The sequence below is a fragment of the Dromaius novaehollandiae genome, chromosome 35, assembly GCF_036370855.1.
Source record: "Dromaius novaehollandiae isolate bDroNov1 chromosome 35, bDroNov1.hap1, whole genome shotgun sequence".
NCBI classification, from domain to species: domain Eukaryota; kingdom Metazoa; phylum Chordata; class Aves; order Casuariiformes; family Dromaiidae; genus Dromaius; species Dromaius novaehollandiae.
The window spans coordinates 308,455-329,410 of NC_088134.1; the positions used below are offsets into that span (position 1 = coordinate 308,455).

Below are 20,956 nucleotides of genomic sequence, written 5' to 3' on the forward strand. Positions count from 1 at the left end.
GGGGACATGGACCACGGGGGCTGTACTCGAACACCCGCTCCAGCTCGATGCCTGACACGGGCACACGGGGACCGTGAGGACCACGGGGACCTCGGGGACCTCGGGGACCTTGGGGACCTCGGGGACCTCGGGGACCTTGGGGACCTCGGGGACCTCGGGGACGGGGACCGTGGGGACCATGGGGACCACAGGGACCTCGGGGACCTCGGGGACCACGGGGATGGGGACATGGACCATGGCGGCTGTACTCAAACACCCGCTCCAGCTCGATGCCTGACACGGGCACACGGGGACCGTGAGGACCACGGGGACCTCGGGGACCTTGGGGACCTCGGGGATGGGGACATGGACCATGGCGGCTGTACTCGAACACCCGCTCCAGCTCGATGCCTGACACGGGCACACGGGGACCGTGAGGACCATGGGGACCTCGGGGACCTTGGGGACCTCAGGGACCACGGGGATGGGGACATGGACCACGGGGGCTGTACTCGAACACCCGCTCCAGCTCGATGCCTGACACGGGCACACGGGGACCGTGAGGACCACGGGGACCTCGGGGACCTCGGGGACCTTGGGGACCTCGGGGACCTCAGGGACCTTGGGGACCTCGGGGACCTCGGGGACGGGGACCGTGGGGACCATGGGGACCACAGGGACCTCGGGGACCTCGGGGACCACGGGGATGGGGACATGGACCATGGCGGCTGTACTCAAACACCCGCTCCAGCTCGATGCCTGACACGGGCACACGGGGACCGTGAGGACCACGGGGACCTCGGGGACCTTGGGGACCTCGGGGATGGGGACATGGACCATGGCGGCTGTACTCGAACACCCGCTCCAGCTCGATGCCTGACACGGGCACACGGGGACCGTGGGGACCACGGGGACCTCGGGGACCTTGGGGACCTCGGGGACCACGGGGATGGGGACATGGACCGTGGCGGCTGTACTTGAACACCCGCTCCAGCTCGATGCCTGACACGGGGACACGGGGACCATGGGGACCACGGGGACCTCGGGGACCTCGGGGACCACGGGGATGGGGACATGGACCATGGGGGCTGTACTCGAACACCCGCTCCAGCTCGATGCCTGACACGGGGACACGGGGACCATGGGGACCACAGGGACTACAGGGATGGGGACCACAAGGACCATGGGGACCACGGGGACCATGGGGACCATGGGGACCACGGGGACGAGAACGAGGACCACAGGGACCACAGGGACCATGGGGATGGGGACCACGAGGACCATGGGGACCGTGAGGACCACGGGGATGGGGACCACAGGGACCGCGGGGACCGCGGGGATGGGAACGAGGACCACAAGGACCATAGGGACCATGGGGATGGGGACCACGAGGACCATGGGGACGACGGGGACGAGAACGAGAACCACAGGGACCACAGGGACCACGGGGATGGGGACCACAAGGACCATGGGGACCACGGGGACCTTGAGGACCACGGGGACCATGGGGATGGGGACCACGAGGACCATGGGGACCACGAGGACCATGGGGACCACGGGGAGGGGAACGAGGACCACAAGGACCACAGGGACCATGGGGATGGGGACCACGAGGACCACAGGGACCATGGGGATGGGGACCACAAGGACCATGGGGACCACGGTGACCATGAGGACCATGGGGACCACGGGGATGGGAACCACAAGGACCATGGGGACCATGGGGACCATGGGGACGAGAATGAGGACCACAGGGACCATGAGGACCATGGGGACCATGGGGACCACGGGGATGGGGACAAGGATGATGAGGACCATGGGGACTACGGGGACGAGAACGAGGACCACAGGGACCACAGGGACCACGGGGATGGGGACCACGAGGACCACGGGGACCGTGAGGACCATGGGGACGAGAACGAGGACCACAAGGACCGTAGGGACCATGGGGATGGGGACCACGAGGACCACGGGGACTGTGAGGACCACAGGGACCATGGGGATGGGGACCACAAGGACCATGGGGACCATGGGGATGAGAACGAGGACCACAGGGACCACAGGGACCATGGGGATGGGGACCACGAGGACCACGGGGACCGTGAGGACCACAGGGACCATGGGGATGGGGACCACAAGGACCATGGGGACCATGGGGATGAGAACGAGGACCACAGGGACCACAGGGACCATGGGGATGGGGACCACGAGGACCACGGGGACCGTGAGGACCACAGGGACCATGGGGATGGGGACCACGAGGACCATGGGGACCATGGGGATGAGAACGAGGACCACAGGGACCACAGGGACCACGGGGATGGGGACCACGAGGACCGCGGGGACCGTGAGGACCACAGGGACCATGGGGATGGGGACCACGAGGACCATGAGGACCACGGGGATGGGAACGAGGACCACAAGGACCATAGGGACCACGGGGATGGGGACCACGAGGACCGCGGGGACCGTGAGGACCACGGGGATGGGAACGAGGACCACAAGGGCCACGAAGACCGCGGGGAGCGCGGGGGCGACGTACCGGTGTCGAGGGGGGTGCCGCGGGCGCAGGCCACCAGGGCGCCCATGCTGGGCTGCGAGGTCATGCCGGCCATGGCGTCGACGGCCACGTCCACCACGTCGGCACCGGCGGCGGCGGCGGCCAGCATGGAGGCCACGGCGGCGCCGGCCGTGTCGTGGCTGTGCACGTGCAGCGGCAGCTCGGGGAAGCGCTGCCGCAGGGCCCCCACCAGCAGCCGCGCCGCCTCCGGCGTCAGCAGCCCCGCCATGTCCTGGGGGGGGGCACGGGGGGGGGGTCAGGGGGGTGGCGGGGGACCCCGTGGACCCTCCTGGCATCCCTAAACCCTTCCCTGCCCTCCCAAAACCCTCCGTGCACCCCCAAACCCCTCCCTGCACCTTGGGGGGCCCCCGTAGACCCTCCTGGCACCCCTAAACCCCCCTCCTGGCACCCCCAAACCCCTCCGTGCACCCCCAAACCCCTCCCTGCACCTTGGGGGGCTCCCATGCACCCTCCTGGCACCCCTAAACCCCCCTCCTGGCACCCCCAAACCCTTCCCTGCACCCCCAAACCCTTCCCTGCACCTTGGGGGGCTCCCGTGGCACCTCCTGGCACCCCCAAACCCCCCTCCTGGCACCCCCAAACCCTTCCCTGCACCCCAACGACCCCCCAAAGCCCCTCCCTGCACACCCAGCCCCCTCCTGGCACCCCAAACCCTTCCCTGCACCCCCAAACCCTTCCCTGCACCTTGGGGGGCCCCCATGCACCCTCCTGGCACCCCCAAACCCCCTCCCTGCACCCCCAAACCCTTCCCCGCACCCCCAAACTCCCTCCTGGCACCCCCAAACCCTTCCCTGCACCTTGGGGGACCCCCATGGACCCTCCTGGCACCCCTAAACCCTTCCCCGCACTCCCAAACTCCCTCCTGGCACCCCCAACATCCCCTCCCTGCACCCCGGGGGGCCCCTGTGCCCCCTCCCGGCACCCCAGGGACCCCCAAGGGCCCCAATATCCTCCCGGGGACACCCAACATCCCCTCCCTGCACCCCAGGGACCCCCAATCCCCCCTCTCCACCCCCCAGGGCTCCCCAATATACCCCCAGGAACCCCCAGTATCCCCCTGGGGACCCCCAATCCCCCCTCCCCACCCCCCAGGGCCCCCCAACATCCCCCCGAGACCCCCCAATATCCCCCCTGGGACCCCCAATCCCCCCTCCTCACCCCCCAAGGCCCCCCAATATCCCCCCTGGGACCCCCAATATCCCCCCAGGGACCCCCAATCCCCCCTTCCCACCCCCCAGGGCCCCCCAATATCTCCCCAAGGCCCCCCAATATCCCCCCAGGGACCCCCAATCCCCCCTCCCCACCCCCCAGGGCCCCCCAACATCCCCCCAAGGCCCCCCAATATCCCCCCTGGGACCCCCAATCCCCCCTTCCCACCCCCCAGGGCCCCCCAATATCTCCCCAAGGCCCCCCAATATCCCCCCAGGGACCCCCAATCCCCCCTCCCCACCCCCCAGGGCCCCCCAATATCCCCCCAGGGCCCCCCAATATCCCCCCAGGGACCCCCAATCCCCCCTTCCCACCCCCCAAGGCCCCCAATATCCCCCCAAGGCCCCCCAATATCCCCCCAGGGACCCCCAATCCCCCCTTCCCACCCCCCAGGGCCCCCCAATATCCCCCCAAGGCCCCCCAATATCCCCCCAGGGACCCCCAATCCCCCCTCCCCACCCCCCAGGGCCCCCCAATATCCCCCCAAGGCCCCCCAGTATCCCCCCAGGAACCCCCAATATCCCCCCAGGGACCCCCAATCCCCCCTCCCCACCCCCCAGGGCCCCCCAATATCCCCCCAGGGACCCCCAATATCCCCCCAAGGCCCCCCAATATCCCCCCTGGGACCCCCAATCCCCCCTCCCCACCCCCCAGGGCCCCCCAACATCCCCCCGAGACCCCCCCCCGGGCCCACCTTGATGCAGAGGATGTGGGTGCCGGCGGCGACGAGCTCGCGGGCCAGCGCCAGGTAGTAGTCGAGGCCGTACTTGGTGCGGGCCGGGTCGGCCACGTCGCCCGTGTAGGAGATGGCGGCCTCGACCACGGCGCCGGCGCGGCCCGCCGCCTCCACGCCCAGCAGCAGGTTGGGCACGTAGTTGAGCGAGTCGAAGACGCGGAAGATGTCCATGCCGTTGGCCGCCGCCACCTCGCAGAACCTGGGGGGACACGGGGGACACTGGGGGTCACCAGGGGGTCATGGGAGGTCGTGGGGGTCATGGGAGGTCATGGGGGTCATGGGAGGTCATGGGGACACGGGGGTCAGGGGGACACAGGGGACACGGGGACACCATGTCCATGCCGTTGGCCGCCGCCACCTCGCAGAACCTGGGGGGGACACGGGGGACACGGGGGGTCATGGGAGGTCGTGGGAGGTCATGGGAGGTCATGGGGGTCATGGGAGGTCATGGGGACACCGGGGGACACGGGGACACCATGTCCATGCCGTTGGCCGCCGCCACCTCGCAGAACCTGGGGGGACGAATTGGGGGGGTCAGGGGGGGCACGGGGGTCAGGGGAGGTCATGGAGGTCATGGGAGGTCATGGGGACACCGGGGGACATGAGGGACACGGGGACATCATGTCCATGCCGTTGGCCGCCACCACCTCGCAGAACCTGCACTTGGGGGGGACAAACTGGGGGGTCACGGGGGTCACGGGGGTCACAGGGATCACACAGGGGTCACACAGGGGTCACTCATGGGGGTCACGGGGGCCATGGGGGTCCCCCGGGTCCCCCCAAGTCCCGTGTCCCCATGTCCCCATGTCCCCGTGTCACCGGTAGACGACGTTGTCGGGGTAGTTGGTGTAGCCGACGGCGTTGGCGCCCCGTGTCCCCCCGTGTCCCATGTCCCCGTGTCCCCCCGTGTCCCATGTCCCCGTGTCCCCCCCGTGTCCCCCCGGTGTCCCCGTGTCACCGGTAGACGACGTTGTCGGGGTAGTTGGTGTAGCCGACGGCGTTGGCGCCCCGCGTCCCCCCGCGTCCCATGTCCCCGTGTCCCCCCGTGTCCCCATGTCCCCGTGTCCCCGTGTGTCACCGGTAGACGACGTTGTCGGGGTAGTTGGTGTAGCCGACGGCGTTGGCGCCGCGCAGCAGCATCTGGAAGGGGACGTTGGGGATGAGGCGCCGCAGGTCGCGCAGCCGCTGCCAGGGGCACTCGTGCAGGAAGCGCATGGCCACGTCGAAGGTGGCACCTGCGGGACACCGCCGTCAGCGTCACCCCCCGCGGGGGACAGCGCCCTCGGGCCGGGGGGGGCCTCGTGCGAGGGGGGGCCCTCGTGCAAGGGGGGGACCCTCGTGCAAGTGGGATGCCCTCGTGCGAGAGAGACGGCCCTCGTGCAAGGGGGGCCCTCGTGCAAGTGGGATGCCCTCATGCAAGGGGGGCCTCGTGCAAGGGGGGACCCTCGTGCAAGGGGGAATGCCCCTCGTGCAAGGGGGCTGCCCTCGTGCAAGGGGGACGGCCCTCGTGCAAAAGAAACATTCCTCATGCAAGGGGGCCCTCGTGCAAGCGAGAGCCCCCTCGTGCAAGGGGGAATGGCCCTGGTGCAAGGGAGAGGGCCCTCGTGCGAGGGGGCCGCCCCTCCGAGCAAGCCTGGTGCGAGGCCGAAGGCCCCCTGTCCATCCTGCCCCGGTGCAACTTCCCACCCCATTCGCCTCGCGAAAACCTCACTCCCCGGTGCAAGCCCCGCCTCCCCTAGTGCAAGCCCCTCCCCTAGTGCAAGCCCCACCTCCAGTGCAAGCCCCGCCCACCTGTGCACATCCCACCCCGTCCATCCTGCCCCGGTGCAACCTCCCACCTCCATTCGCCTCGTGAAAACCTCACTCCCCGGTGCAAGCCCCGCCCCCTCTCGTGCAAACCCCGCCCCCTGTGCAAGCCCCACCCCCAGTGCAAGCCCCGCCCCCCTGTGCACATCCCGCCCCGTCCATCCTGCCCCTGGTGCAACTTCCCACCCCATTCGCCTCGTGAAAACCTCACTCCCTGGTGCAAGCCCCGCCCCCTCTCGTGCAAGCCCCTCCCCCTAGTGCAAGCCCCTCCCTCCTGGTGCAAGCCCCGCCCACTAGTGCAAACCCCACCCACCCCATGCACATCCCACCCCGTCCATCCTGCCCCGGTGCAACCTCCCACCCCATTCGCCTCGCGAAAACCTCACTCCCCGGTGCAAGCCCCGCCTCCCCTAGTGCAAGCCCCTCCCCTAGTGCAAGCCCCACCTCCAGTGCAAGCCCCGCCCACCTCATGCACATCCCACCCCGTCCATCCTGCCCTGGTGCAACCTCCCACCCCCATTCGCCTCGTGAAAACCTCACTCCCCGGTGCAAGCCCCGCCCCCTCTCGTGCAAGCCCCGCCCCTAGTGCAAGCCCCACCCCCAGTGCAAGCCCTGCCCCCCTGTGCACATCCCGCCCCGTCCATCCTGCCCCTGGTGCAACTTCCCACCCCATTCGCCTCGTGAAAACCTCATTGCCTGGTGCAAGCCCCGCCCCCTCTCATGCAAGCCCCTCCCCCTAGTGCAAGCCCCTCCCTCCTGGTGCAAGCCCCGCCCACCCCATGCACATCCCACCCCGTCCATCCTGCCCCGGTGCAACCTCCCACCTCCATTCGCCTCGTGCAAGCCCCGCCTCCTCTCGTGCAAGCCCCACCCCCTGGTGCAAGCCCCTCCCTCCTGGTGCAAGCCCCGCCCACCTCCTGCACATCCCGCCCCATCCATCCTGCCCCGGTGCAACCTCCCACCTCCATTCGCCTCGTGAAAACCTCACTCCCCGGTGCAAGCCCCGCCCCCCCTCTCGTGCAAACCCCGCCCCCTCTGGTGCAAGCCCCTCCCTCCTGGTGCAAGCCCCGCCCCCTAGTGCAAGCCCCGCCCACTTCATGCACATCGCACTCCATCCATCCTGCCCCTGGTGCAACTTCCCACCCCCATTCGCCTCGCGAAAACCTCACTCCCCGGTGCAAGCCCCGCCCCCTCTCGTGCAAGCCCCTCCCCCTAGTGCAAGCCCCTCCCTCCTGGTGCAAGCCCCGCCCCCTAGTGCAAGCCCCGCCCACTTCATGCACATCGCACTCCATCCATCCTGCCCCTGGTGCAACCTCCCACCCCATTCGCCTCGTGAAAACCTCACTCCCCGGTGCAAGCCCCGCCCCCTCTCGTGCAAGCCCCGCCCCCCCTCTGGCGCAAGCCCCGCCCCCTAGTGCAAGCCCCTCCCACTGGTGCAAGCCCCGCCCACCCCGTGCACATTCCACTCCGTCCACCCTGCCCCGGTGCAACCTCCCACCTCCATTCGCCTCGTGAAAACCTCACTCCCTCGTGCAAGCCCCGCCCCCTAGTGCAAGCCCCGCCCCCCTCTGGTGCAAGCCCCGCCCCCGGCACGCGCGCGCCCGCTCACCGCCCCAGTTCTCGACGCTGAAGAGGCGGGGGAAGGCGTGGGCCACGAAGGGGGCGACGCGGGCCAGGTCGCGGCTGCGCACGCGGGTGGCCAGCAGCGACTGGTGAGCGTCGCGGAAGGTCGTGTCGGTGAGCAGCAGCCCCCGGTGCGCCCGCACCGCCCGGGCGAAGCCCCCCGGGCCGTCGCGCGCCAGCACCGCCCGCAGCCCCGACGGCGGCGGCCCTGCACCGGGGTCACCGGCGCCGCGTCACCGGCAGCACCGCGCGCGCCCCGGGGACACCGCGCGCGCCCCAGGGACACCGTGCATGCCGTGGGGACACCATGCATGCCGTGGGGACACCGCGCACGCCCCAGGGACATTGTGCACACCCCGGGGACGCCGCGCACGCCTTGCACGCCCTGGGGACACCGCGCACACCCCAGGGACACTGTGCATGACGTGGGGACACCGCGCACACCTTGCACGCCCCCGGGGACGCCGCGCACGCCCTGGGGACATCGTGCACGCCCTGGGGACATCGTGCACGCCGTGGGGACATCGTGCACGCAATGGGGACACCGTGCATGCCCTGGGGACACCGCGCACGCCCTGGGGACACCGCGCACACCCCGGGGACATTGTGCACGCCCCGGGGACACCGTGCATGCCCTGGGGACACCGCGCACGCCCCGGGGACACCGTGCACGCCGTGGGGACATCGTGCATGCCGTGGGGACACCGCACACGCCCCCGGGGACACCGCGCACGCCGTGGGGACACCGTGCATGCCGTGGGGACACCGTGCATGCCGTGGGGACATCGTGCATGCCGTGGGGACACCGCGCACGCCCCGGGGACACCGCGCATGCCCTGGGGACATCGTGCATGCCGTGGGGACACCGCACACGCCCCCGGGGACACCGCGCACGCCCCGGGGACATCGTGCACACCCCGGGGACACTGCACATGCCCCGGGGACACCATGCATGCCGTGGGGACACCGCGCACGCCGTGGGGACACCGCGCATGCCGTGGGGACATCGTGCATGCCCTGGGGACACCGCGCACACCCCGGGGACACCACGCATGCCCTGGGGACACCGCGCACGCCCCGGGGACACCGCGCATGCCCTGGGGACACCGCGCACGCCCCGGGGACATTGTGCACACCGTGGGGACACCGTGCATGCCCCGGGGACACCGCGCACGCCCCGGGGACACCGCGCATGCCCTGGGGACACCGTGCATGCCCCGGGGACATTGTGCACACCGTGGGGACACCGTGCACGCCCCGGGGACACCGTGCATGCCCTGGGGACACTGTGCATGCCGTGGGGACACCGCGCGCGCCCCGGGGACACCGCGCACACCCCGGGGACACCGTGCATGCCCGTGGGGACATCGTGCACGCCGTGGGGACACCGTGCATGCCCTGGGGACACCGCGCACGCCCCGGGGACACCGTGCATGCCGTGGGGACACCGCGCACGCCGTGGGGACACCGTGCATGCCCTGGGGACACCGCGCACGCCCCGGGGACACCGTGCATGCCGTGGGGACACCGCGCATGCCGTGGGGACACCGTGCATGCCCCCGGGGACACCGCGCACGCCCCGGGGACACCGTGCATGCCCTGGGGACACCGTGCATGCCGTGGGGACACCGCGCATGCCGTGGGGACATCGTGCACGCCGTGGGGACACCGCACACACCATGGGGACATCGTGCACGCCCTGGGGACATCGTGCACGCCCCGGGGACACCGCGCACACCATGGGGACACCATGCACGCCTTGCACGCCCTGGGGACACCGCGCACGCCCTGGGGACACCGCGCACACCATGGGGACACCATGCACGCCTTGCACGCCCTGGGGACACCGCGCACGCCCTGGGGACATCGTGCATGCCCCGGGGACATCGTGCATGCCGTGGGGACACCACACACGCCCCCGGGGACACCGCGCACGCCCCGGGGACACCACGCACACCGTGGGGACACCGCGCACGCCCCCGGGGACACCGTGCATGCCCTGGGGACACCGCGCACACCATGGGGACACCATGCACGCCCTGGGGACACTGTGCGTGCCCTGGGGACACCACACACACTGTGGGGACACCGTGCATGCCCCGGGGACACCGCGCATGCTGTGGGGACATCGTGCATGCCGTGGGGACACTGTGCATGCCATGGGGACACCATGCATGCCGTGGGGACACCGCGCATGCCCTGGGGACACTGTGCATGCCATGGGGACACTGTGCACACCGTGGGGACACCGCGCACGCCTTGCACGCCCCCGGGGACACCGTGCACACCGTAGGGACATCGCACACGCCTTGCACGCCCCCGGGGACACCGCGCATGCCGTGGGGACACCGTGCACATCGTGGGGACACCACGCACGCCGTGGGGACACCGTGCACGTCTTGCACGCCCGCGGGGACGCCTCGCACAGCCGCAGTGTGGGGTGCCGCACACGCCTAGCACACGCATGTGGGCATTCGCCCATGGGCACCGAGGGGGGGAACACGGCTTGCACACGCGTGTGCACACTCACCCACGGGCGCGGGGGGCTACATGGCTCGCACACGCGTGTGCACACTCACCCACGGGCGCGGGGGGTTACATGGCTCGCACACGCGTGTGCACACTCACCCACGGGCGCGGGGGGAACACGGCTCGCACACGCGTGTGCACACTCACCCACGGGCACGGGGGGGGGCACGGGCTCCACGGACGCCGCCTTGGCCTTCACGGGCAGCGGGGTGCTGGGGCCGTTCACCATCACGTGCCCTGGGGGGGGGCGGGGGGTCAGGGGGGTCAGGGACCCCCGCAGGACCCCAAAGACCCCCCCCAGGGCCCCCTCCATCCCCCTGATCCCCCCCAGGGACCCTCAAAGACCCCCAGGACCCCCCGGGCCCCTTAGAGCCCCCAGGGCCCCCCCAAGACCCCAGAGAACCCCCAGGGACCCCAGAAACCCCCCCAGGACCCCTCAAAGACCCCCAGGACCCCCCCCAGGACTCCTGGGACCCCCAGGACGCCCCTAGGGACCCCAAAGAGTCCCAGGGACCCCACAAGACCCCTGTAAACCCCCCAGGATCCCCCTAGGGACCCCAGGGACCCCCCAGAGACCCTCCAGGGACCCCCCAAGACCCCCTGGAGACTCCAGGGGCCCCCAGACCCCCCCCAGAGACCCCAGAGACCCTCTAACCCCCCCCGGGGACCCTGCAAAGACCCCCAGGACCTCCCTAGGGACCCCCTAGAGATCCTCCAGGGACCCCCCTGGAGCCCTTAGAGCCCCCAGGGTCCCCCAGGACCCCCCAGACCCCCCCAGGACCCCCTGGAGATCCCAGGAACCCCCCGGAGACCCTCCAGGACCCCCCTATGGACCCCTTGAAGACCCCCAGGGCCCCTTAAGGGACCCCAGAGACCCCCAGAGACCCCCCAGGACCCGCTGGAGACACCAGAGACCCCCCAAAACCCTGCAGGCCCCCCCAGGGGCCCCCCAGGACCCCCTGGAGACCCCAGGGACCCCCCAGGGACCCCCCAAGACCCCCTGGAGACCCCAGGGACCCCCCCTGGAGCCCTTAGAGCCCCCAGGATCCCCCAGGACCCTCCAGGGACCCTCCAGACCCCCCCAGGACCCCCTGGAGACCCCAGGGACCCCCCCAGAAACCACTGGAGACCCCACGGAGCCCCCAGGGACCCCCCAAGACCCCCTGGAGACCCCAGGGACCCCCTAGAGATCCTCCAGGGACCACCCAAGACCCCCCCAGGACCCCCCTAACACCCCCTGGAGACCCCAGAGACCCTCCAGGACCCCCCAGGACCCCCTGGAGACCCCAGAGACCCCCCAAGACCCTGCAGGCCCCCCCAGGGGCCCCCCAGGACCCCCAGGGACCCCCTGGAGACCCCAGGACCCCCCCCAAGACCCCCTGGAGACCCCCGGGCCCCCCCCCGGGCCCCCCACCGAGGTAGTGGAGCAGCTTCTGGGCGCGGTTGTGCGCGGGGCGCAGCAGGAAGAGCTCGGGGTTCTCGTCGATGAACTGCGTGTCCACCGCGCCGGCCAGGAACTGCGGGTGGGCCAGCACGTTCTGCAGGAAGGGGATGTTGGTCTGCGGGGACACGCGCGCGTGAGCGGGGGGGCAAGGGGGGGGGCCGCCGTGCACGGGGAGAGCCCCCGCCGCGCACGAGGAGCGGCCCTGCCACGCACGTGCGTTGCACGAGCCCCGTGCACGCCCCTACGTGTTGCACGAGCCCCGTGTGTGCCCCGTGCATCGCCTGAGCCTCGTGCACGCCCCTGTGCATTGCACGAGCCCTGTGTGTGCCCCTATGTATTGCACGAGCCCTGTGCACACCCCCGTGCATTGCACGAGCCCTGTGTGTGCCCCTATGCATTGCATGAGCCCTGCGCACACCCCCGTGCGTTGCACGAGCCCCGTGAGCACCCCTGTGCCTCGCACGAGCCCCGTGCACACCCCCGTGCGTCGCACAAGCCCCATGAGCACCCCCATGTGTTGCACGAGCCCCGTGCACACCCGTGCACCCCCGAGCCCCCCGCACACCCCCGTGCATCGCACGAGCCCTGTGCACGCCCCTATGTGTTGCACGAGCCCCGTGCACGCCCCCGTGCACCCCCGAGCCCCCCGCACGCCCCCGTGCGTCGCACGAGCCCCGTGAGCACCCCTATGTGTTGCACGAGCCCCATGCGTGCTGCTGTGCATCGCACGAGCCCCGTGCACACCCCCGTGCGTTGCACAAGCCCCGTGAGCACCCCTGTGCGTCGCACGAGCCCCGTGCACACCCTATGCACCCCCCAAGCCCCCACACGCCCCTGTGCGTTGCACGAGCCCCGTGAGCACCCCTATGTGTTGCACGAGCCCCGTGCATGCTGCTGTGCATCGCACGAGCCCTGTGCACACCCCGTGCATCGCACAAGCCCCGTGAGCACCCCTGTGCATCGCACAAGCCCCGTGCACGCCCCTACGCACCCCCCGAGCCCCCCACACACCCCCGTGCGTCGCACGAGCCCCGTGCACACTCCCGTGCACCCCCCGAGCCCCCCGCACGCCCCTGTGCATCACACGAGCCCCGTGCATGCTGCTGTGCATCGCACGAGCCCCGTGCACACCCCTACGCACCCCCCGAGCCCCCCACACACCCCCGTGTGTCGCACGAGCCCCGTGAGCACCCCTGTGTTGCACGAGCCCCATGCGTGCTGCTGTGCGTCGCACGAGCCCTGTGCACACCCCCGTGCACCCCCCGAGCCCCCTGCACGCCCCCGTGGGTCGCACGAGCCCCGTGCACACCCCATGCATCGCACGAGCCCCCCGCACGCCCCCGTGCACCCCCCGAGCCCCATGCACGTCCCCGTGCATCGCACGAGCCCCCCGCACACCCCCGTGTGTTGCACGAGCCCCGTGCACCCCCCGAGCCCCCCGCACGCCCCCGTGGGTCGCAGGAGCCCCCCGGGCGCCGCGCGGGGACCTTGACGCCGCGGATGCGGAACTCGGCGAGGGCGCGGCGCATCTTGGCGGCGGCGGCCGGCTGGTCGGGGCCGTGGGCCACCACCTTCACCAGCAGCGAGTCGTAGTGCGGCGAGATGAGGGCGCCCTGGAAGGCCGAGGCGCCGTCCAGCCGGATGCCCATGCCCTCCCCGCTGCGGAACACCTGCGCAACGGGGACAGCAGTGTCACCGCGAGGTCACCGTGCTGCCACCACACTGCCACCATGCACGGGGACACGGACATGGGGACACGGAGGGACACGGGGACAGGGGGACATGGAGACACGGGGACACAGGGATGCCCGTGCCCTCCCCGCTGCGGAACACCTGCGCAACGGGGACAGCGCTGTCACCGCGATGTCACCGTGCTGCCACCACACTGCCACCATGCACGGGGACACGGACATGGGGACACGGAGGGACACGGGGACAGGGGGACATGGAGACACGGGGACACAGGGATGCCCGTGCCCTCCCCGCTGCGGAACACCTGCGCAACGGGGACAGCGCTGTCACCGCGATGTCACCGTGCTGCCACCACACTGCCACCATGCACGGGGACACGGACATGGGGACACGGAGGGACACGGGGACAGGGGGACATGGAGACACGGGGACACAGGGATGCCCGTGCCCTCCCCGCTGCGGAACACCTGCGCAACGGGGACACCGCTGTCACCGCGAGGTCACCACACTGCCACCACACACAGGGACACGGACATGGGGACATGGGGGGACATGGGGGGACATGGAGACACGGGGACACAGGGATGCCCGTGCCCTCCCCACTGCGGAACACCTGCGCAACGGGGACACCGCCGTCACCGCGATGCCACCACACTGCCACCATGCACGGGGACACGGACATGGGGACACGGAGGGACACGGGGACAGGGGGACATGGAGACACGGGGACACAGGGATGCCCGTGCCCTCCCCGCTGCGGAACACCTGCGCAACGGGGACACCGCCGTCACCGCGAGGTCACCACACTGCCACCACACACAGGGACACGGACATGGGGACATGGGGGGACATGGGGGGACATGGAGACACGGGGACACAGGGATGCCCGTGCCCTCCCCGCTGCGGAACACCTGCGCAACGGGGACACCGCCGTCACCGCGATGCCACCACACTGCCACCATGCACGGGGACATGGACATGGGGACACGGAGGGACACGGGGACAGGGGGACATGGAGACACGGGGACACAGGGATGCCCGTGCCCTCCCCGCTGCGGAACACCTGCGCAACGGGGACACCGCCGTCACCGCGAGGTCACCGCGATGTCACCACGCACAGGGACACGGACATGGGGACACGGGGGGACATGGGGGGACATGGAGACACGGGGACACAGGGATGCCCATGCCCTCCCCGCTGCGGAACACCTGCGCAACGGGGACACCACTGTCACCGCGAGGTCACCGCGATGTCACCACACTGCCACCACGCACAGGGACACGGACATGGGGACATGGGGGGACACGGGGACATGGGGGGACATGGAGACACGGGGACACAGGGATGCCCGTGCCCTCCCCGCTGCGGAACACCTGCGCAACGGGGACACCGCTGTCACCGCGAGGTCACCGCGATGCCACCACACACGGGGACACGGACATGGGGACACGGACATGGGGACACGGAGGGACACGGGGACAGGGGGACATGGAGACACGGGGACACAGGGATGCCCGTGCCCTCCCCGCTGCAGAACACCTGCGCAACGGGGACACCGCTGTCACCGCGAGGTCACCGCGATGTCACCGCGCTGCCACCACGCACAGGGACACGAGGGGACATGGAGACACGGGGGGACATGGAGACACGGGGACATGGGGGGCATGTGGGGACACAGGGATGCCCGTGCCCTCCCCGCTGCGGAACACCTGCGCAATGGGGACAGCAGTGTCACCGCGAGGTCACCGCGATGCCACCACACTGCCACCATGCTGCCACCATGCACGGGGACACGGACATGGGGACACGGAGGGACACGGGGACAGGGGGACATGGAGACACGGGGACACAGCCGGATGCCCATGCCCTCCCCGCTGCGGAACACCTGCGCAACGGGGACACCGCTGTCACCGCGAGGTCACCGCGATGTCACCATGCTGCCACCATGCTGCCACCATGCACGGGGACACGGACATGGGGACACGGAGGGACACGGGGACAGGGGGACATGGAGACACGGGGACACAGGGATGCCCGTGCCCTCCCCGCTGCAGAACACCTGCGCAATGGGGACAGCAGTGTCACCGCAATGCCACCGCGATGTCACCGCGCTGCCACCACGCATGGGGACAGGGGGGTGCCCAGGGCACTGGGGCCAGGCCATACCGACTCTGTAGGGTGCCCGGGGTCTCAAGGCCGGGCCGTATGGACCCCATAGGGTACCCAGGGCATCGGGTCTGGGCCGTATGGACCCCATAGGGCACCTGAGGCATCGGGGCTGGGCAATATGGACCCCATATGGGTGCCCAGGGTCTCAAGGCTGGGCCGTATGGACCCCATAGGGTACCTGCTGGGCAATATAGATCCTCCATAGGGTGCCCAGGCCATTGGGACTGGACCGTATGGACCCCATAGGGTGCCCAGGGCACCAGGGCCAGGCCGTATAGACCCCATAGGGCACCCCAGGGCATTGGGGCTGGGCCGTATGGACCCCATAGCGTGCCCAGGACCTCGGAGCTGGACAGTATGGACCCCATAGGGTACCCAGGGCACCGAGACCAGGTCGTATGGACCCCATAGGGTACCCAGGGTCTCAAGGCTGGGCAATATGGACCCCATAGGGTGCCCAGGGTCTCAAGGCTGGGCAATATGGACTCTATAGGGAGCCCAGGGCCTTGGGGCCGGGTCGTATGGACCCCGTAGGGTGCCCAGGGCATTGGGACTGGGCCATATGAACCCTATATGGGTGCTCGGGGTCTCAAGGCCGGGCCGTATGGACCCCATAGGGTGCCCGGGGCCTCGGGGCCGGGCCGTATGGACCCCATAGGGGCGTTGGGGCCAGGGCGGGGGGGGGGGGGTCGTCACCTCGATGCGGCCGGTGTCGGGCTGGAAGCCGCGGGCCGGGTCCTCGGTGGTGACGCGGCACTGGATGGCGCAGCCGTGCACCCGCACCGCCGCCTGCGCCAGCCCCAGCTCCGGCAGGCTGCGGCCCTCGGCCACGCGCAGCTGCGCCTGCACCAGGTCCACCCTGCGCGGGGGGGGTCAGCGCCCCCCCGGGGGGCCCAGGCGTCCGGGAGACCCTCCACCCTGCCCCTGGGGCCCAGGCGTCCGGGAGACCCCCCCACAGGGCCCAGGCGTCCGGGAGACCCCCCCAGGGCCCAGGCGTTCGGGAGACCCCCCACCCTGCCCCCGGGGCCCAGGCGTCCGGGAGACCCCCCCACAGGGCCCAGGCATCCGGGAGACCCCCCCAGGGCCCAGGCGTCCAGGAGACCCCCCACCCTGCCCCCGGGGCCCAGGCGTCCGGGAGACCCCGCGGGGCCCAGGCGTCCGGGGAACCCCCCAACCTGCCCCCGGGGCCCAGGCGTCCAGGAGACCCCCCCACAGGGCCCAGGCGTCCGGGAGACCCCCCACCCTGCCCCCGGGGCCCAGGCGTCCGGGAGACCCCGCAGGGGCCCAGGCATCCGGGAAACCCCCCACCCTGCCCCCGGGGCCCAGGCGTCCGGGAGACCCCCCCAGGGCCCAGGCGTCCGGGAGACCCTCCACCCTGCTCCTGGGGCCCAGGCGTCCGGGGACCCCCCACCCACCGGAGACCCAGGTGTCCAGGGCACCCTGACCCCCCCCCAGGGGACCCAGGCATCCGGGTGCCCCCGTCCCCCCCACCCAAGGTCCCAGGCGCCCGGGCACCCCCCCAGGGACCCCAGCAGCTGGGTGCCCCCCTCCCCCAACCCCAGGGGCCCCGGCGTCCGGGCTCCCCCCCCCACCCCGCCCAAGGGGCCCCGGCGTCCGGGCTCACCCGGTGATCTCCTCGGTGACCGTGTGCTCCACCTGCAGCCGCGAGTTCACCTCGATGAAGTAGTAGCAGCCGCCCTGGTCCACCAGGAACTCCACGGTGCCGGCGTTCTCGTAGCCCACCTGCGCCGCCGCCGCGCCTCAGCCCGGACGCCTGGGCCCCGCCGCCCGGACGCCTGGGCCCCGCCACCCTGGACACCCAGGTCCTGCCAGCCCGGACGCCTGGGCCCTGCTGCCCTGGACACCCGGGTCCTGCCGCCCCGGACGCCTGGGCCCCGCCACCCTGGACACCCGGGTCCTGCCGCCCCGGACACCTGGGCCCCGCCACCCTGGACACCCGGGTCCTGCCAGCCCGGACGCCTGGGCCCTGCCAATCCCGGACGCCTGGGCCCCGCCACCCTGGACACCCGGGTCCTGCCGCCCCGGACACCTGGGCCCCGCCACCCTGGACACCCGGGTCCTGCCGCCCCGGACACCTGGGCCCCGCCACCCTGGACACCCGGGTCCTGCCGCCCCGGACACCTGGGCCCCGCCACCCTGGACACCCGGGTCCTGCCGCCCCGGACGCCTGGGCCCCGCCACCCTGGACACCCGGGTCCTGCCGCCCCGGACACCTGGGCCCTGCCACCCCTGGACACTTCAGTGCCCCAAACACCTGGGTCCCACTGTCCCCGGACGCCTGGGCCCCGCCACCCTGGACGCCTGGGTCCCGCTGCCCCCACAGCCCTCGGACGCCTGGGTCCCCCGGGGAGGGTGATGGCTCCCCGGACGCCGGGGCCCCTAGGGACGGGCTTGGGGCCTCCCCCGGACGCCTGGGCCACCAGGGACAGGTTTGGGGCCGCCACCCGGACGCCTGGGCCCCCAGGGACGGGCTTGGGGCCTCCCCTGGACACCTGGGCCCCTAGGGACGGGCTTGGGGCCTCCCCCGGACACCTGGGCCCCCAGGGACGGGCTTGGGGCCTCCCCCGGATGCCTGGGCCCCCAGGGACGGGTTTGGGGCCTCCTCCCGGACGCCTGGGCCCCTGGGACAGGTTGGGGCCTCCCCCGGACGCCTGGGCCCCTAGGGACGGGCTTGGGGCCTCCTCCCGGACGCCTGGGCCCCCGGGACAGGTTGGGGCCTCCTCCCGGACGCCTGGGCCCCCAGGGACGGGCTTGGGGCCTCCCCCGGACACCTGGGCCCCCGGGACAGGTTGGGGCCTCCTCTCGGACGCCTGGGCCCCCGGGACAGGTTGGGGCCTCCTCCCGGACGCCTGGGCCCCTAGGGACAGGCTTGGTGCCTCCCCCGGACGCCTGGGCCCCCAGGGACAGGTTTGGGACCTCCTCCCGGACGCCTGGGCCCCCAGGGACGGGCTTGGGGCCTCCCCTGGACACCTGGGCCCCCGGGACAGGTTGGGGCCTCCTCCCGGACGCCTGGGCCCCCGGGACAGGTTGGGGCCTCCCCCCGGACGCCGGGGCCCCACAGACCTCGTGGGCGAGGCGGACGGCGTCGGCGGCCAGGCGGGCGCGGAGCTGGGGGTCGAGGCGGGCGGCGGGCGCGATCTCCACCACCTTCTGGTGCCGCCGCTGAATGGAGCAGTCGCGCTCGTAGAGGTGGATCACGTTGCCGTGGTGGTCCCCTGCGGCGGGGGGGCGGGGGGGGGGGCGTCAGCGCCACGCGGGGCCCAGGCGTCCGGGCCCCCCCCCCCCCAGCTCCCGGCCCTACCCAGGATCTGGACCTCGATGTGGCGCGGGCGCTCCAGGAACTTCTCCACGAAGAGGGAGCCGTCGCCGAAGGCTGCCAGCGCCTCCGAGGACGCCCGCGTGAAGCTCTCCTCCAGCTCCTGCGGGGGGGCGCCCGGACGCCTGGGCCCCTCGCCCGGACGCCTGGGCCCCCCGGACGCCTGGGCCCCTCGCCCAGACGCCTGGGCCCCCCGGATGCCTGGGCCCCTCGCCCGGACGCCTGGGCCCCACCCCCTCCTGGCCTCCCCGGGGCGTGGAGCCACCTGGGGCCTTCACCCAGACGCCTGGGCCCCCCGGACGCCTGGGCCCCTCACCCGGATGCCTGGGCCCCCCAGATGCCTGGGTCCCACCCCCTCCCGGCCTCCCTGGGGTGTGGAGTCACCCAGGGCCTTCACCTGGACACCTGGGCCCCCTGGACGCCTGGGCCCCTCACCCGGACGCCTGGGCCCCTCATCTCCCAGGGTTGGAGCCACCCGGACGCCTGGGCCCCTCACCCGGACGCCTGGGCCCCTTCATCTCCCAGGGCCCAGAGCCCCCCCCCCGGACGCCGGGGCCCCATGGGGTGGGGGGGATCCCACCCGCTGGGGCCCTGGGGGGCCGGGGAGGGGGGTGGGGGGTCCCGGACGCCTGGGCCCGCGGGGGGGGTGCCGCGTACCTCGGGGGAGCGGACGACGCGCATGCCGCGGCCGCCGCCGCCGTGGGCGGCCTTGAGGATGACGGGGAAGCCGGCGTCGAGCGCGAAGGCCTCGGCCTCAGCCAGCGCCGCCACCGGCGCCTCCGTCCCCGGCACCACCGGCACCCCTGGGCGGGGGGGGGAAGGGGGGGTCAGCCCGCGGCCCCCGCCGGACCCACGGCCCCCCACAGCCCCCCAGGACCCCCATTCCCACCCCAGAACCCCCCATATTCCCCATTCCCACCCCATAATCCCCATTCCTGCCCCATAACCCCCCATAATCCCCATTCCTGCCCCATAACTCCCATAACCTGCCCCATAACCACCCCATAACTCCCCACACTCCCCATTCCCACCCCATAACCCTCTGTAACCACCCATTCCCACCCCATAACCCCCATAAGCTGCCCCATAACCCCCCATCCCGCCCCAGAACCCCCCAGAACCCCCCCGTCCCGCCCCAGAACCCCCCATCCCGCCCCATAACCCCCATAACCCCCCATTTCCACCCCATTCCCACCCCATAACCCCCCCGTCCCACCCCATAACCCCCCCATAACCCCCCTGTCCCGCCCCAGAACCCCCCTAGACCCCCCCGTCCCGCCCCAGAACCCCCAGAACCCCCCATTTCCACCCCATAACCCCCCATAACCCCCCCGTCCCGCCCCAGAACCCCCATAACCCCCCATTTCCACCCCATAACCCCCCATAACCCCCCCACCCCGCCCCAGAACCCCCCATTTCCACCCCATTCCCACCCCATAACCCCCCCGTCCCGCCCCAGAACCCCCAGAACCCCCCATCCCGCCCCATAACCCCCATAACCCCCCATTTCCACCCCAGAACCCCCCCATAACCTCCCCCGGCCCCCCGGCCCCCTCACCGGCGCGCTGGGCCAGCCGCCGGGCCTCCACCTTGTCGCCCATCTGGCGCACGACGCGGGGCGACGGCCCCACGAAGCGCAGCCCGGCCTGGGCACAGGCCTCCGCGAACTCGGCCCGCTCCGACAGGAACCCGTAGCCCGGGTGGATGGCGTCCACCCCGTTCTCCTGCCGGGAAAAGCGGCCGTGGGCCCTGGCGTCCGGGTGACCCTCAGCACCCACCGGGCCCAGGCGTCCAGGAGACCCCAGCACGCTGTGGGCCCAGGCGTCCGGGTGACCCTCAGCACCCACTGG

General features: G+C 71.9%; 1 protein-coding gene across 2 annotated transcripts in view; it reads right to left on the bottom strand.

Annotated features, from left to right (window-relative positions):
• PC (pyruvate carboxylase) overlaps positions 1 to 20,956 on the bottom strand; it is a 38,393-nt gene that overhangs the window by 11,736 nt on the left and 5,701 nt on the right. For both annotated transcript variants that reach the window (XM_064503147.1, XM_064503149.1), the window contains exons 4-16: positions 20,665 to 20,830; positions 19,764 to 19,909; positions 19,092 to 19,209; positions 18,854 to 19,005; positions 17,394 to 17,512; positions 16,466 to 16,628; positions 13,395 to 13,577; positions 11,878 to 12,022; positions 10,611 to 10,700; positions 7,921 to 8,142; positions 5,584 to 5,740; positions 4,464 to 4,704; positions 2,522 to 2,771 (exon numbers count right to left, since the gene is read on the bottom strand). In XM_064503147.1, coding sequence (XP_064359217.1) covers positions 2,522 to 2,771; positions 4,464 to 4,704; positions 5,584 to 5,740; positions 7,921 to 8,142; positions 10,611 to 10,700; positions 11,878 to 12,022; positions 13,395 to 13,577; positions 16,466 to 16,628; positions 17,394 to 17,512; positions 18,854 to 19,005; positions 19,092 to 19,209; positions 19,764 to 19,909; positions 20,665 to 20,830 — 2,152 coding nt within the window. The remainder of the gene's footprint in view (positions 1 to 2,521; positions 2,772 to 4,463; positions 4,705 to 5,583; positions 5,741 to 7,920; positions 8,143 to 10,610; positions 10,701 to 11,877; positions 12,023 to 13,394; positions 13,578 to 16,465; positions 16,629 to 17,393; positions 17,513 to 18,853; positions 19,006 to 19,091; positions 19,210 to 19,763; positions 19,910 to 20,664; positions 20,831 to 20,956) is intronic.